Genomic DNA, 18,504 nt, shown 5'->3' with positions numbered 1-18,504 from the left:
ATACATACATATATATATATATACATATATATATATATATATATATATATATATATACATACATATATATACATACATATATATATATACAGACATATATATATATACAGACATATATATATATACAGACATATATATATATATATATATATATATATACATATATATATATATATATATATATATATATATATATATATATATATATATATATATATATATATACATATATATATATATATATACATATATATATATACATATATATATATATACATATATATATATATATACATATATATTATATATACATATATATATATATATATATGTATATATATATATATATATATATATATATATATATATATATATATATATATATATATATATATATATATATATATATATATATATATATATATATATATGTATATATATATATATATATGTATATATATATATATATATATATATATATATATATATATATATATATATATATATATATATATATATATATATATATATATTTATTTATATATTTATATATTTATATTTATATACCCTATGTTGGCCGAGATCAGTTTTAAGAAAAACAGTATTTAAAAAAAATGCAATTTTAATGGGGGTTGTATGCTGAGGAGTCATTTGGGGAGGGGGGGGGGGTATAGCTTTTTGTGATGGAGTGGGGGGGGGGGGGAGGAAAAAATGATAAAAAAAACAGGATATTTATGGATGACTCCTAAGATGACAGTGCTCTGGTTTAAATCAAAAACCTAGCTTATGGAGACTTCCACTATATCCTAAGCAACATGATTTTAAATGATTTTTTGACTGATAATGCTTTATGCGGTTTTTTAATAGCACAAATAGCCATAGATTTTTTTATTTTCTTTATGCAGAATGTTTAGTTTGTGCATATCTGTTTGCTCCATTTTCTTTATGCCTGTTTTGTTTACAGAAATTTCTTTGTGAGCAGTTTTCTATGTGCACACATTTTTGAATGTTTTTTTTTATGTCACAATATTGTTTGAGGTGTTTTCTTGTGTTTTTGTGTGTGCAGTAGTCATTGTGCACTTTTTCTCTGTGTTTGTAATGTACAAAATGCTTTATGTTCTTCTTTCTGTATTTGCAATTATAAGTTGTGATTGTTTTGTGGTTATTTTTTTAGCTTAAAAATCTGATTCTTGATTTTTTTTTTCAGAAGAAAACCTTTTCTGTATTCATAAAAACACCCTTTAAAATGGTAGGTTACATAAAGTTATTGTAGTTTTTTTTTTCATGATGCTGCCAGTTTGGAAAATTACTTTATTGAACCAGTGTCAAATTTTTATTGTCGCTTAATGATAAATAATGAGTTCAAATTAATCAGTACTTCATTAACATATTTCAGAGAGTCAAAATGTTGTTGAAACAATATCAACAAAATGGACTTACTTCACTTGTCAAGCACAGATATTTTCCAGCCAAGAAACCTAAATTTAAGAAATCATATTTTCCTTTTAGACAGGTATGTGTTTTAGAATTTTCTATGTTTAAAACATTATTACTAAGGAAACCTAAAATGTGGTGTTTAATAATGTAGTAAAATACATTATTAATGTAATGAGGGAGGGGGGGCAAGCCCCAAGCTTCCATTCCAGGAGGCATCCAATGGAGTTGTAAAAACATTTTTTGTTGTTGTAATTGTAATTTAAATCGATATATTTTTCATGGTGTCATCGCAGCTTCCCATCAGTTTGCAGACTGACTGATTTATTAATTTGCGAACGAATTTTAGTACTCAATCATCTATCCTCGTTTTGACATTATACAGTTCCTATACCAAAACTTATAGAAATAGCAGGCATCAGTGAAGGGTAGTCTTATGGCAGTCATTGATATTCCCTTAATAAATGATGTCTTTATATTAAAGTTTTTTTAATATTTATTTAGTATAGTGTAGGGGCTTCTTTTATGGTAATTTTGCTCATATGCACACTTGGGGCATCTTTAAAGTAGTTATGCCCATATTCTTTTTACTAATTTTCAAAGACATACATTGAGTAATTATGTCCATATTATTTTTATACACTGTAGGGGCTTCTTTAAAATAATTATTTGTATTTTCATTATATTATATTTTAAAGGCATTCAGTAAGCCCATCTTCATTTAATATATTGTAATGGCATCTTGGAAGCAACGTTCCATCTAAGGGGAAAAAGATCGCGTGCTACATGTATTTTGTGTGCGCTGTGTTTTGAAAGTCTTATATAAGGATAAATGTTTTTTTTAAAATGACTGCGTGGCAGCTAAAAAGTACTGCGCGGCCTCGTAACTGCGCAGCTTAGAGGGAACTTAGCTTGGAAGCAATTATACTTAAATTCATATAATCAGTGGCAGAACTAGAAAAATAAGGCTCCCCCTGCAAAAAAAGTTTTTGCCCCCCCCCCCATATGTTTATATATATATATATATATATATATATATATATATATATATATATATATATATATATATATATATATATATATATATATATATATATATATATATATACACTAGCCACTAACATGCACATCCCCGAGCATTGGTGTGGTGTGAGAAGAAAATCTGACGGAATATTTTAAGCGGGTTTCATTGTGTTACCAATCCTACATTCTTAGAAGTTTGACCTTGTTTTCTACAACTGAGTTATTTAAATGTAAACTTTGCCTTGCGCTGTCAATATTCTAGGGTGCTCTTTAAAACTAACGTAGATGCCAAAGTGCTCAGTGGATAGCCCAGGATGCCAAATTGTGCCCTGCCGGGATGCTGGATACCCCAACCTCATCCATAGTCTATCAGACTGTTTAAAATGAACATAGGCAACTTAGTGCTCAAGGGATATCCCTGGGCGCCAAATCTCACCATACCGGGGCATTGGCGGATGCGCCTTATTCAGTTTAGTGAATGATCATAATGCCCCATTAAATCCATATTTTATTGCACTCTTGAAAATGAATGTAAGCGCCATAGCGCTTATGGGAAAGTCCGGCAAGTTAAATAGCTCACCACATGGCCTCGGAGGACGTGCCTGATTTGATGTATTGAGCGACTATAGCAACCCATTGAACTCACCTAATTCAATTTAGTGAAAAGCTATAATGTCTTTTCTTATCCATATTCTATCGCACTCCTTAAAGTGAACGTGCCTGATTCGATTTTTTGAGTGACTATAGCAACCCATTGTATCTGGCCTGTCACTCACTTTTAAATGAACATAATCGCTCTAGTGCTCAAAGGTGAGTCAGGGGTGCCAAATCACCCCCCTGCCAGGTGCTGGTGGACACGCTTGAATCGATATAGTCAACAATTTTTGTTGCCAATAGTATCTTTAGTGTATAGTTCTTTTTAAAAAAAAAACTGACGAAGGCTCCATAGTGCTTACAGGGTAGCTCAGGGCGCATGGTATATATTCGCATATTATACATTCGAAGGGCATCCATACTAATCATAATTGGAAAAGATTTTTGTTTTTGTGCGAAAAGAAGAAAATGCACAAGGTCAGACTGTATGTAATAATGCTCTTTAGATTTATGACTTATGTATTTTCCATGTTGCTATCCTAGAGTTACAAAATTATAACACTTACATGTTATGGCTTCTCATGTAAGAGATTATATGTAACAACAGACTTTAATCAACCTGTTTAGTTGGCTCTATACATTTCTGCTACTCTTACAGCTGAAGAAAGATTTTCAAACAAGATTGGTCAGTTCTGCCAACAGCTATAATGCGAGCCACCTAGAAGAAGAGACTGATGCCCAGTCGCTTGAAGTTGTCAGCACAGAAAATGGTCTCCCTACCTTTGACGAGTTAACTGAAGGTTCAGGCTACAGCTCCCTGACATCTGCTGACCTATGGTCAGACACAGGCTTAATCCTCAGAGATGGTCTCACTTCTTTGTCTGCCCAGTCATCACATTTGCTGTCTTCAATTGGAACAAATTCCCTATTTTCAAGTGTTCTTTTTTCTAGCATAAATGAATATTCAAATTCATTTTCTTCTGAATCAGATGACCTTGATTTTTCTGATCAACTTTATTCTGAAGCTGATAGGAATCAAGAGGTAGATTATTTTAAATTATTCAGTATATTTTGTTTGCAATTTTATAGTTAATAAATAACATACAAAAGATTAAATTTCATGGTATTACCCTAAAGAACCAATCTATAAATTCAGTGATGTTCTACTTTCAGAATCCTATGTATTTATCCAAACCCAGTATGTTTCCTGAGCCTATTTCTGCTGAAATTTCCTTCCAGAATTCTCTGCAAGATATGCCACAAACAACATTTGATTATTTTGTAAGTTTATGATAACTAAAAAATTGTTAAGTAAAATATTCTTTGATACCTTTCTTTACTTTCTAGTAACAATACATATATGTTTCTTTGGGCTAAAACTATATGAGCTATCTTGACCACAGGTACTCTGACCATAGTGGTTTGACCACAGCAAGGTATTTGACCCCAGGTGCTTTGTCCACAGCTGGGGTTAGGTCAAAGGAGCTTTGTCCATACATTGTACAGATTAACTTAACAAGAGATAAAATCAACTAGACCACTTTAGTCAAAAGTTGCAGCAGTCCATTAAATAAAAATCTCGATGCAAATGTCTTCCATCGTTTTTTAAATATAATTAATAAAATGTATTTTTTTACCATTTTGTTACCTAAGAATCAACAGATGCACTGACATATTTGTTTGCTATTACACATCTGTCATTTAGTTAATCTTACAAATATTTCTTTTTTGACTATATTATTGGCATGCTTTGTTTAATAATTTATTAAGTAAAGTAAAGTTTCTTTTCAAACCTGACAGTGAAGGAGAGTTCACTTGTTTCTGTGACCTCGGCTTATGATGGTTTTACTTACCCTAATGTGAGTTAGGTACCCATCAGAGTTGGATGGACTCAGGGTCTGTCTATTGACTTGAACCCAGATTCGAACTCAAGATGTATGGGTTAGCAGTCCAGCTCTCTACCGCTAGGCCACTCTGTCTCACTTAATAATTTATTAGATACATTATTTATTTGTGAAGCGTTTTACTTGTTGTTTATTTGTTTTTACTGTTATTAACTTCTCAAATACATGTTCATTTCTATTGATGGCAGTGCAAATAAATCTGGTCATATAAAATTTTATTAATTGCATCATGAATTTCCATGAAATAACGGTTTATTATTACTATTATAAAAATTACAAAGCACTTATGCACAAAGCTCTTGGGGTCAAACCGCAGCTGTGGTCAAAGCCCCAATGGTCAAAGTACCTGTGGTCAAAGCACCTAAAACCTTAATTAGCTTGATGGTCTGGCATAATTAGGCTCTAGGGCACATGGCTGTTAACCCAAAAATTGAGTCCCTATTGACTGTCTGCTTCGGAGTGGTAACTTGACAGTCCTGATTTTTTTTTTTGGTGAAGTTTCATAAATATTTTAAAAAATGGACAATTGTTTGAGACAAGTTAATTTTGTTTAATTAAATTTTGTTTAATTAAATTTTGTTGTTAGTTATGTATTTTTTTTGACTGCATGGTTTATATACTATGTATTTCTTAGTTCAATGCTATTTTTGTTCAAAACTAAACATTAATTACAAATGAGCGACTTGTATTTTAAAGTATAGTAAATTCTTACTTTCCTTCTTTTCCCACATTTGCAGATGCCTCCAGAGAATGATCACTACAGTGAAGCTTATCTAGATGGTGGTTCTAACATGACTAGTATCAGTGAGTTTTTGGGCCCTGATGACTCCTTCCTGCAGAGAGCAGTTGTTGATTCAAGTCAGACAGTGCCACAAATTAACAGTGAATCTTTTGCCTGGAGAGAAAATCAGATGACAAATGTAGACTTACCTCCAGCTGGACAGTGGCTTAAGGATGAGGAGAAAAAACAATTTTTTCAATCAGCGTTAAATACTTTTGAGGACACTTGCAAATTGGAACAGGTAACCCATGTTAATTATTCTTATATTATTATGCTGCCTATAACATGACCATTTTTAATTATTTAAAAATCATGGTTCAAGGGTGGTATTCATTTTGTTATTTATTTGTTTAGATATTCTTAATTATGGTCCGATTTAAGAAATAGTTAGGGTGAATAGAAAGGTGAACGGAAAAAAAGTCACAGCTTTTGCTAGGAAAAAAAGTCACAGAAAAAAAGTCACAGTGGAAAATTTTATCGGAAAAAAGTCACAGAAATAAAGTCACAGAAAAAAAGTCACAAAAATCTTTTTAGAAATATTTTTATTAATTTGTTGAGAATTGTAAAATTGTGTATGTTTATTGTTGTGGGTTGTATTTTTTGATAGCAAAAATTATTTATAGACGTTAAAAGCTTTATGATTTATAACAATTATAAGTAAAAATACTCTAAGATAATTAACACAACAATCTCAACTTTTGTTACGTATTTAGTTAAATATGCGGTAGAAAAGTTAATTATAAAAGAAATTTAGGCACATTTTGCCATAGGCTATTCTCTGGTCGGCCTCTCCCCAGTAGGCATTGTCCAAACATATTTGGTGTTGTTGACGTTTTGCGTCAATGACAGCCTTTGAACCTTGTCTGCTTTCTGTTTTGATCCTCAGTTTTGTTATGTAATGAGCGTGATAAATGTGGGCAGTAAAGGTGGTTGAACTAAACATAACTATTGTTGCCATGAGTTGAGGGCAGCAAGTCAGATGAACTTACCATTTCATGGTAATTTAATATTGGTATTTAAAAAAAAAAACCACGATGAAAAACGAGAGCTTTGGAGCATTCTATTAAATGCTACAAATCTTAAGTTTAAAATAATTACAATCTACATACTTCATAATAAATATTTTAAGATGAATTATAAAAATTCCTATGCATATACAGCCTACACACATTACATTACATTTAATTAATCCAAGTTAATTTGCACTCTCTAAATATTTAATACATAAAAGTATTAACAAATATCATGCAAATATATATTTGTGACTTTTTTTCCTGTGACGTTTTTCCCTGTGACTTTTTTTCCTGTGACTTTTTTTCTGTGTTTTTTTTCCTGTGTTTTTTTTTCCTGTGACTTTTTTTCCTACAATCGAATAGAAAAGCCAGAGTTTGCTAAAGACTCTATAACCACCCTGGATCTACCCAGCTCTGATGAGTGCCACAAGGCTACCTTGTATGATTTTGTTCAGAATTGTATGATTTTGACCTAAAATTAGTGCTACTGTTGTCTTGAAACAGTTACAGATTATTTTTGTATACATCAAGTCTTGTAAGGTGTAACAAAATTAGTTTTAAAAGAAAATAAACTCTGGCTTTTAATCTTTAAGAATCAATATCAGCAAAAATTCAGTTTCTTTGTTTTAACTTTTCATTTCCTGGTCCAATTATTCATTATCATAATCATCATCATTTTTCCTTTTTTGTTCTTTGCAGAACTTAGGGCATGAGTCAAATCTTTCCACTCCCCCACAGTCTCCTGCCACTCTTTTCAGCTGTTCCCAGTTCCTTCCTATCCTTTCAGCCTCCTCTAGCATGCTATGTTGTCATGTCTTCCTGGTTTGACCCCTGCATCACTTGACCTCGAGGTTCCACCGTCTGTTTCTATTGCCAATGTCCTTCCTAAGCGTGTGCCCAACCCTTTGCCATTTCCTCTCAATGATTTGCCATTCTATTGTTTACAGGTCCAAGGATTAAATTCATTTAATTAAAATTTCAGCTCCATTTTCCTTTTGGTTTGCATTAATGTAACTACTCATAAGGGTATCAATTAGGTCTGTAACGTTGAAAAAAAGTACCCCTCAAACCTGATGGTCTGTGGGGCAGGTGAAGTAGAATCCACCTGATTCAGTGTGAACCACAGTAATGTGTGGCTATAGAAGATTATTATTCATTAAAAGACTAATTCTGCATGGACACAATTTACCCCATGATCTACCTTACACATTGGATCATGTAAAAAATAAACAGCTGAATTCATCTGCACTTTAGAACATCAGGCTTATCTTATATGCTGATTAGATTGATGAAAACAGTTAAAATTTTAAAACTGACGATCATTTATTTTAATTACCTTTTATTTTAGGCATCACCAGCAAGTGTATATGACTCACAGTTTTCTGAAGTTCCAGCAGACACAAATGTTTGTGTAGGGGAGACAAATGCAGAAACTTGTGACCCCAACTGGACCTGTGCTAACGTATGTTTTATTTTTGTATCATCTACAATAATGAATTTATAGCCTATGTTTGCCTATTTCTCATCAATTTTTTTATAAGCAACTATTATCAACAGAGATTTTTAATTGATGAAAACTGTCTACAGATATTTTTCCACTGACCACATTTTTCATAAACATAAATCACCTCTAATCTACTTCTTATGATGCGCCCCAGATGTGACCTAGCTAGTACATTCCTATAGGCCTACAGCTTGTTTCAATTCAACTAGCCTGATTATTTAAATGTATAATTTTAACATTAATTGCTAAAAAAATCTACATCGTCTTAGGTTGGACTTGTTTGGACACATATGATGAATGTTAAAGGTAGTTATTAAATCATTAATATAGTGTCAGGTTAACAAAATAATAGGACTCTAGGCCAACAGTAATGTGTTTTAAAAAATGTAGAAATACTGTGAATAGGGTGAGAAAATTCTGCTTTTTCATTAGGCGGGTGGATACATCTCTGTATCAATAGCGTTACAGTCCTACTTAAATATCTGCTGTAAACTTTATCACCAACAGCAGTGTATGCCTGGACATAGTTCGACTTAAAATTTTTCCTTTGGTGTTTATTAAGTACTACAATGTAATATTTGCATAAATAAATGAATCTTTCAACTAAAAGTTGTATATTATTTATACTTATATACACAAACATTTACCAGAAAAGCATGTTTGCTTTTGCTTTCTACATCATACATTTTTAAAAAGATCTTTTGTTACTTGTAGGTTCATAGTAAAGCTGTTGATGCATTTAACAACTGTTAATGAAAAATTTACTATAAAACACCATAAAGCAATATTAAATTGCTTTATTCATAGAATTCTATCTGATAAAAAAAAAATAGCTGTTGTAGGGAGCCGTGGTTAGAAATTTGGAAAAGATTTCATTATATAATTAAAGGGGGTGAAATGTGCTATTATACTTGAAAACTGGATCAAATGCATCACACTGTAAAGCATTGTTTACAAGCACAGACACATGTCCAGCCTCACATTTGTACTAGTGTTGTTGGTTTTATCATAACAGATTTTCCCAACTATTATTATGGCAGCAAATAAAAATATTGCACTAAGTCTAACTAAAATTCCCAATTCTGAAGCTAAACAATTAGTTAAACAAAACAAATAATACTAGTCTAACTAAATAATTAATAAGGAAATTTGCTTTATTGTTTAAATTGTTCTACATTAATGGTTATATTTAGTTTTCAGAAATGATCATTATAGTTACTTTTTAATATTTGATGATGGAGAAAAGTATTGTTTATTAGCTTAATAATTATGTTGGCTACAATTAAAAAATAGTTGATACAAATTTGCCAGCTAATTATTAAAAACTGCTGTTCTCTTTTAAAATGTCCAAAAAATTATTGAATTTTCATTTGTGTTTTCTTTCAGTTTCTGAGCCCATCTTTCAGCAATGATGTGACAGACTTGCTTGATTTGTTAGATGTGACATCTTTGGTTTCTTCTGCTGAAGATCTGTCCAATGCTTTGGTTTCTTTTTCTGAGGATCTGGAAAGCCTCAACTCATGGCAAGGAAATGTGAAGGATGCTGGTCACACTCCCTATGGCTCCGGCACCAGTGAGGATGATGTTTTCCCTGTGTCACTTGAGCCAGGTGTGGGTGAGGGGGATGCTGTAGATGGGGAACTTCTGCAGGAAGCAGCAGCCAGCAAAGTTGGATCAAGCCAAGACTTAAATGACAAAACCTCACAGTGGGTTTGGGAAACATTTCTTTGGCCAGGAAAATTTAATACTCTATCAGCCAAAGATGAGGTACATATTACTTAAATCTATGTTATCTCCAAATCACCACTTTTGTTAGTTGATCTAAGAATAAAATGTTATGTCAGGTTTTAATCATAAATTCAAGAAGGAAATCTGCTTAATCTGGAGGTGTTCACTAACCTGTAACTCTGTACATTAAATAACTCATTTAGTGTCTTTAGTTTATTTGTAAATAATGATTTCATTAGGCTGTATACAATTATAAATTTGAATAATCTATTGCAAGATTATGAAATGTATAAGAGATAAATGTGTCAGTATGACGCGCAATCTGTCGATTGCTACACAATCTTTGGTAACAGCCCAAAATGGTTTATCTTACTAAGCTAAGACACAGGTTTTGTCTTAGCTTGGATTTAATTAAATTCTCCTAATTAAATTCTCCTAATTAAATCATTGGTGCTATTAATATCCTTCAAGATTGAGACTGACAGCCCCGGCCCTGCAAAGGTCACTTCAGCTGACGTGTCCCCCTTGTGTGAGGCTTCACTCAGAGAAGTGGACGGAGCATTATGGGATGTTGATAGACCCAAGTCTTCTCACTTACTGCCAGGCTCTGCTAATGAAGTAATTATGTTTAAGTTGAAAAAATAACCACCCATCCCATAATTTTCTGCCTGAGGTCAGTAATCCAGTTCTTTATCTATTATACTGCAAACAATTCATGTAAACATGAAACCTTCTGTACAAACATATTTTATGCTAAACATAGACCCCCATACAAAACTTTTAGTACATAATTTCATGCTAAACACAGACCCCATACAAAACTTTCAGTACATACATAATTCACGCTAAACACAGACCCTGTACAAAACTTTCATTACATACATAATTCACGCTAAACACAGACCCTATACAAAACTTTCATTACATACATAATTCACGCTAAACACAGACCCCATACAAAACCTTAAGTACATAATTTCCTGCTAAACACAGAATCCATACAAAACTTTCAGTACATACATATTTCTTGCTAAACACAGAATCCATACACAACCTTCTGTACATACATATTTTTGCTAAACACAGACCCCATACAAACCTTCTGTATATACATATTTCATGCTAAACAAAGACCTTATACAAAAACTTCAGTATGTAATTTCTTGCTAAAGCTAAACACAGATCCCATACAAAACCTTTTGTACATACAATTACCCAAGGAATGTAATTAAGTATGAGCTAAGATCAATAGTCCCTGAGTAATTAAAGTTATATTTAATTAAAACTATCTAAAAATTTATTCCGTGAAATTTGTAATTTACAGCAAAGTATTTTAAAAATATTAGTTGGCTTCATTTAAAAGCACATTAAAAAACTTTAAAATTTAATTAAAAAAAAACTTCCACAACTATGTGAGCACATAATAAATAAAGTTAGGAAACCACCAAATACCAAAATTGATATACTAAATCTCCTTTTTATTTTTGAGGTGCTAGCTACTTATTCATTCATATAGATTTTATTCTCAGTTGAAAGTATTCAGTATTTATAATGTAATCCTATCAGACATTAAAATGCTTTGTTAAATGTTTATTTATATTTCCAATCTTTTAAAATTTTTTACTGTTTATGACAGTAAAATATAATTAGTGTTCAACTGACCAATACTTGAAACCAGGATATTTGATCTTTGGGTCATGGGTAAAGTAAAATTATTGGTGAAAATTAAACAGATTTTTTTTTTTTAAACTTTGTTAATTATATTTCACAATTTGCTAAGATAGTAGTTTTTTTTTTAATGTTTTGATTTTTAGAATGGTTCGTCTGAGGCAGTAAGGGACAGAAATCTTGACCTTCAACAAGTACCGCAGCCAGTTGTATCTCATAATACAAGTTTTGAGGCACATGGTTTAGTACTGTCAGCTCAGCCAGCAGATGCATTGCCAGTCACACAGGGTAGATCTGAATTCTTGCAAAGATCAGAAGGGAGATCCAATACATCCTTTCCTAGACTTGAGAGATCTTCTTCTGCTTCAGCATCAAGATCAAATGTCTTACTAGCTGAGAGATCCTTCCAAAATCTTTTTCCCAGGTTCAAGAGATCTTTATCCGATTCTTTGCTTCGATCACATGATAGATCACAGCCATATTTCTTGCAACGATCACAGGAAAGGCCGGAGCAAGTTTTCTTGCCAGTCTTGGAGGTGTATTCAACCCTTCAGCCACCCCAAGAAGTGCCAGAGATCTTGCCCTCAGTAGAACATCATGGACCAATCTATCAGGAGGTAAGGATTTCATCGTTCTACCTGTCTATCACTTGTGTTCAAATTCTTGTACATCTTTAATTTTTACCTTCTAGTATATATAGTGTATAGAGGAAGTATCATAACAAAAGTATTGTACAAAAAAAAACAAAATTAAGATTTTTCACAAATCGCGAGATTTCACACCTCCATCAGCCAAGAGATACTTTCTTTTGTTATCTTGTCTGTCTGTCTGTGTATGTGTGTGCATGTGCCTGCATAATAACTTGAGTACTTTTCAGTTATATCCTATTTGTAGTTTTCAATCCTAAACGTCAATGTACGCCTAAGCATGTCAGTTGGATAAAAATGAATAAAATTTATCTCCACCTTGAAAAAACCAAGTCAGTGCCCATTGCTACACATCAAAAACTTATAAAATAGAATTTAAGATAAAAAATATATACTTTTAACATTGTTTCCCCCATCGCCCTCCCGTTAATTTACAAATGCCCCCTCCCCCTAGAGAACAAAGTCTGATAGAGTTGTTGATCACTCATCCACTTAATTACATATTACTACAGAAAATAAACTAATCTCAAAGTGTACAAAATCCTAGGGTTAGTTAGTGATCACTAACCTAGTCCGATCATATTCAACTTCTTTAAATGTCTTTAATAAAAACTACTTTCCAACTAGCTAGTATAAACATTTTGTTAATTATAATAGCATATTAATTTTCTACAATGGTTTCATACAATCTAGTATAGATTATGCTTCTATAGTCTTGAGTGGCAGCTTCATAATCAAACAGCATCCTCTCTTGATATTAGAAAAAAGGGCCATAAGTCTAGTGACTTATCTAGAAGTTTAAATTGTTTCATTAAAACTAATATTCTTGCAATAGATAAAAAATAATATATACTATAGCAACTTTTCTATAAACTTTTTTTTCACAAATTGATCTTCTTACTTATAAGATCTATTTTTTTAAAACACAAAATTAAGTCAGTCTTAATTTACTCATCCAACTTCCACTTTTTTCTAAAGACATAGCTTTTCCTACTCTGGTGCCAATTTGTGGAACAATCTTCCTAATACAATACAATTATATGTAACTAAAATATATTCAAAACAAATCTATAAACAAAAAATATTTCATGTCCTCCTTAACTAAGTCACTGCAACATTGTAATTCTATTCCGTTATTTATTTCTTTATTCCACATTTTAAATGCTATTTTACTATTATGTCTTTAATATTCTAATGGTATAATATAAAAGTCATTAATATCTTTGTAAATAACGGCCAATGTGAAAAAAGCCTTCTTGCCTACTGTCATTACTGTTTTAAAATAGTTTTCTTCCTCTTCTTATTATTATTATCAACTTTATAACTATTTCCGTTAACCATAAGTATTTTAAAAGCTGATAACTTGAGTACCATTAAAGTTAGGTGTAAAAAATTTCACAAACATGCACATGTTTCTGTAAACTTTTGAACCAATTTTGGGCAACCAGAATTAGTACTTAACTTAATATTGGTACTTCAGTACTGTTCAGTTAGTTAAAGATCTAATAATAAGATTACTTTTAATTTTTGAGTAACCTCCAATATCTGGAAAAGGTACTTTATTTTCAGTTTCTAAACTACAGATTACTTAAGTAGTTTCAGGTGGATGAAATGGGGCTGACAAGTATTATCTCCTGAACGTAGATTTATATATCAACTCTTTAGTAATTTCTGGTAACAAGAAGGGGTATCTTACACCATTATCAGTTTCTCAAAAACCATAAGAATTTGATAAATTTATATCATATTCTCATGATCTTTTTGCCTCTAGCAAACTTCGATAGCTGATTGCACTGGAAAAGGTATACCAAACCTTTACTGTTAAAATAAAATTACAAACAATAGAGTTGCTGAAAACTCACTCCACCGCTATTAATATTTTAAAAAATGAGTATCATAACTATGTTAAAATACTGATCATTATCAAATTGCCACGACAATGGATTGCAGTGCAGATAATCTATATTCTTATATACTTTAAAAATGATCATTTATTGTCAGTTAAATTTCTGTGTATTTATTATTCATTTACATATTATATTGAATGGCTTTTGCTTTAAAATTTGATTTAACATGTACTTTACTTAGATATATCATTTTAATTTTCAGTCGTTCCAGTTGTTACATGATGATATTGATCAGACAGAGCTAGACTATCAGATTCAACATCCACTTTTTCTGGGCACACCTCTGCCTTCTGATGTGCATGTGAACCAACACAGGTTAGATGTTGATATCAGAGAATCCAGAAGAATAAGGCGCTTTCATCGTAAGTAAAAATTTGATTCATTATTTACTAATCAGGATTTAATTACATTTTTTATAAAGATTTCTGCCTAAAATATTACTCATCAACCTGTCTCATGCCTGGTCGACCTGGCATGACTGAGTAGTCTGCATTGGCTGATTTAACATTTCACTCAAGTATATTTCATTAATTTATTAGGTTTTTTGTGCATCTGGGCCTGTTGCAGTTTTACAACTGAAAAATAGTACCCTCTCTGTCACTGCTCATAACATTTTATTTTTCTGCAGATATCTGCTCGCATCAACTCCCCAAAGTTTCACGGCACTTGGATGAACATTGTTAAACTGTATCCATCTTTTTTATATACTATAGGAACTGTATAGAGAAAAATCTAATCCTCACAGGGCAGCTGCCCTTGCGAAATTAAAAAAAGATATTTTGCAAAAACCTCCCCTAGAGTATTCTTTTCAACTCCCCAAACATACATGCGATTGGATGAAAGGTGTTAAACAGTATCCAACTTTGTTTTTACATATACTGTTTTTAGAGAAGAATTAAATCCTGTCCTGCTGGGGTACTGCCCTTGCAAAATTAATTTTTTTTCCCACAGAAGCCTCTCCAGGAGTACTCTCAACAACGTCCCAAAGTTTCATAGTGATAGGATGAAAGGTGTAGTAATGCATAAAGGGCAAACCCACAAACAAACTAACACACGTTAATTTATATATATCTATATATCTATATATCTCTAAATCTCTCTCTCTCTCTCTCTCTGTATATATATATATATATATATATATATATATATATATATATATATATATATATATATATATATAAATATAACTATATATATATATATATATATATATATATATATATATATATATATATATATATATATATATATATACATATATATATATATATATATATATATATATATATATATTTACATATTTAAAGCTTTTATATTGTTTATTTATTTCTACTCTTTTTACTTTATTCTACAGGACTCTGAAGCTATGGGAGAAAAATTATTTGACCAAGGATAACGGATTGAAATTGGCTGACAAATTCACAATGTCAAATGTTTGAGAAACCTGTAATATTGTTCTAGCCTTAGTTTTGTTTAACACATAGGACAATGTTCAGATTTTCTAAGATTCACAATTCACCTGCACTACTTTAGAAGACATACATAATCAGCTTTAAAAACTGGTCACAAAAACTCACACACTTGCAAATTTTTTCAAATACAATCATTTTACACTTTGCTATCACTCACATTGCTTTAAAACCCAAATCGTTGTACCAGAGGTTTTAGAGTTCTACTTGACAGTTAGACTTGCTGTCTGAAAAGAACATTGACTAGAGCTTTTCAGAGCCAACCCAATCCAGATCTTGCTTCTGAATCTTTCTTCATCTTTTTCTGTTCATCTCTTTGAGATTTTCTTGGCCCGCCCCTTCTTTCTTTTATCCTGGTGACACCAGTAGATGATGTAGTTTGTCAATCTATTGCCAGTGTGGTAACACATCTTTCTTGATCCAACCTTGAAATCAGTTCTTCAGCAATTTCATGGTTTATTACAGTTTTCTTGTTTACTGCAGCCAATGTGCTTTATTGTACCCCATCTGGTTTATTGTACCCCATCTGGTTTATTGAACCCCATCTGGTTTATTGAACCCAATCTGGTTTATTAACTTCTTCTTTGTTAACTTCTTGCTTTTGTGTAAAGTTAACATGCACCCAGCCCATAGCGCTGGTTGAAAAATCAGATATTGTTGTGTAGTTAACTTCATGCTGTTGTGTGAAGTTGACATGCACTCAGCCCATAGCGCTGGTTGAAAGATCATATATTGTTGTGTAGTTAACTTCTTGCTTTTGTATAAAGTTAACATGCACCCAGCCCATAGCGCTGGTTGAAAAATCAGATATTGTTGTGTAGTTAACTTCTTGCTTTTGTGTTAAGTTGACATGCACTCAGCCCATAGCGCTGGTTGAAAGATCATATATTGTTGTGTAGTTAACTTCTTGCTTTTGTATAAAGTTAACATGCACCCAGCCCATAGCGCTGGTTGAAAAATCAGATATTGTTGTGTAGTTAACTTCTTTCTTTTGTGTGAAGTTGACATGCACTCAGCCCATAGCGCTGGTTGAAAAATCAGATATTGTTGTGTAGTTAACTTCTTGATGTTGTGTGAAGTTGACATGCACTCAGCCCATAGCGCTGGTTGAAAAATCAGATATTGTTGTGTAGTTAACTTCTTGATGTTGTGTGAAGTTGACATGCACTCAGCCCATAGTGCTGGTTGAAAAATCTGATATTGTTGTGTAGTTAACTTCTTTCTTTTGTGTGAAGTTGACATGCACTCAGCCCATAGCGCTGGATGAAAAATCAGATATTGTTGTGTAGTTAACTTCATGCTGTTGTGTGAAGTTGACATGCACTCAGCCCATAGCGCTGGTTGAAAAATCTGATATTGTTGTGTAGTTAACTTCTTTCTTTTGTGTGAAGTTGACATGCACTCAGCCCATAGCGCTGGTTGAAAATTCAGATATTGTTGTGTAGTTAACTTTTAGCTTGTGGGTAAAGTTAACATGCACTCAGCCCATAGCGCTGGTTGAAAATTCAGATATTGTTGTGTAGTTAACTTCTTTCTTTTGTGTGAAGTTGACATGCACTCAGCCCATAGCGCTGGTTGAAAATTCAGATATTGTTTTGTAATTAACTTCTTGCTTTTGTGTTAAGTTGACATGCACTCAGCCCATAGCGCTGGTTGAAAAATCAGATATTGTTGTGTAGTTAACTTCATGCTGTTGTGTGAAGTTGACATGCACTCAGCCCATAGCACTGGTTGAAAAATCTGATATTGTTGTGTAGTTAACTTCTTTCTTTTGTGTGAAGTTGACATGCACTCAGCCCATAGCGCTGGTTGAAAATTCAGATATTGTTGTGTAGTTAACTTTTAGCTTGTGGGTAAAGTTAACATGCACTCAGTCCATAGCGCTGGTTGAAAATTCAGATATTGTTTTGTAATTAAATTCTTGCTTTTGTGTGAAGTTGACATGCACTCAGCCCATAGCGCTGGTTGAAAAATCAGATATTGTTGTGTAGTTAACTTCATGCTGTTGTGTGAAGTTGACATGCACTCAGCCCATAGCGCTGGTTGAAAAATCAGATATTGTTGTGTAGTTAACTTCTTGATGTTGTGTGAAGTTGACATGCACTCAGCCCATAGCGCTGGTTGAAAATTCAGATATTGTTGTGTAATTAACTTCTTGCTTTTGTGTGAAGTTGACATGCACTCAGCCCATAGCGCTGGTTGAAAATTCAGATATTGTTGTGTAGTTAACTTTTAGCTTGTGGGTAAAGTTAACATGCACTCAGCCCATAGCGCTGGTTGAAAATTCAGATATTGTTTTGTAATTAAATTCTTGCTTTTGTGTGAAGTTGACATGCACTCAGCCCATAGCGCTGGTTGAAAAATCAGATATTGTTGTGTAGTTAACTTCTTTCTTTTGTGTGAAGTTGACATGCACTCAGCCCATAGCGCTGGTTGAAAAATCAGATATTGTTGTGTAGTTAACTTCTTGATGTTGTGTGAAGTTGACATGCACTCAGCCCATAGCGCTGGTTGAAAAATCAGATATTGTTGTGTAGTTAACTTCATGCTGTTGTGTGAAGTTGACATGCACTCAGCCCATAGCGCTGGTTGAAAAATCTGATATTGTTGTGTAGTTAACTTCTTTCTTTTGTGTGAAGTTGACATGCACTCAGCCCATAGCGCTGGTTGAAAATTCAGATATTGTTGTGTAGTTAACTTTTAGCTTGTGGGTAAAGTTAACATGCACTCAGCCCATAGCGCTGGTTGAAAATTCAGATATTGTTGTGTAGTTAACTTCTTTCTTTTGTGTGAAGTTGACATGCACTCAGCCCATAGCGCTGGTTGAAAATT

At 32.5% G+C, this 18,504-nt stretch overlaps 1 protein-coding gene across 3 annotated transcripts; it reads left to right on the top strand.

Moving 5' to 3' along the window:
• The first annotated feature begins 1,143 nt into the window (after positions 1–1,143).
• On the top strand, positions 1,144–16,702 carry LOC131936954 (uncharacterized). Of its 3 annotated transcripts, XM_059294097.1 has the most exons (12): positions 1,144–1,249; positions 1,397–1,513; positions 3,710–4,093; positions 4,225–4,332; positions 5,693–5,977; positions 8,098–8,211; positions 9,640–10,020; positions 10,453–10,599; positions 11,796–12,266; positions 14,406–14,565; positions 14,832–14,890; positions 15,558–16,702. In XM_059294097.1, the coding sequence occupies exons 1-11, from the start codon at positions 1,247–1,249 to the stop codon at positions 14,885–14,887; spliced, it is 2,226 nt and encodes a 741-aa protein (XP_059150080.1). In that variant the 5' UTR covers positions 1,144–1,246; the 3' UTR covers positions 14,888–14,890; positions 15,558–16,702. The 3 variants fall into 3 exon arrangements, with proteins under 3 accessions (XP_059150080.1, XP_059150081.1, XP_059150082.1); XM_059294098.1 differs by lacking the exon at positions 14,832–14,890; XM_059294099.1 differs by lacking the exons at positions 14,406–14,565; positions 14,832–14,890; positions 15,558–16,702 and having other exon boundaries at positions 12,074–12,220.
• The last annotated feature ends 1,802 nt before the right edge of the window (positions 16,703–18,504 follow it).

The sequence above is a fragment of the Physella acuta genome, unplaced genomic scaffold (assembly GCF_028476545.2).
Source record: "Physella acuta isolate Inbredline_101_S28 unplaced genomic scaffold, ASM2847654v3 ptg000197l, whole genome shotgun sequence".
In the NCBI taxonomy this organism is placed as follows: Eukaryota; Metazoa; Mollusca; class Gastropoda; family Physidae; genus Physella; species Physella acuta.
Note: the sequence above shows the minus strand (reverse complement) of the source record. Positions and strands in the feature narration are given on the sequence as shown.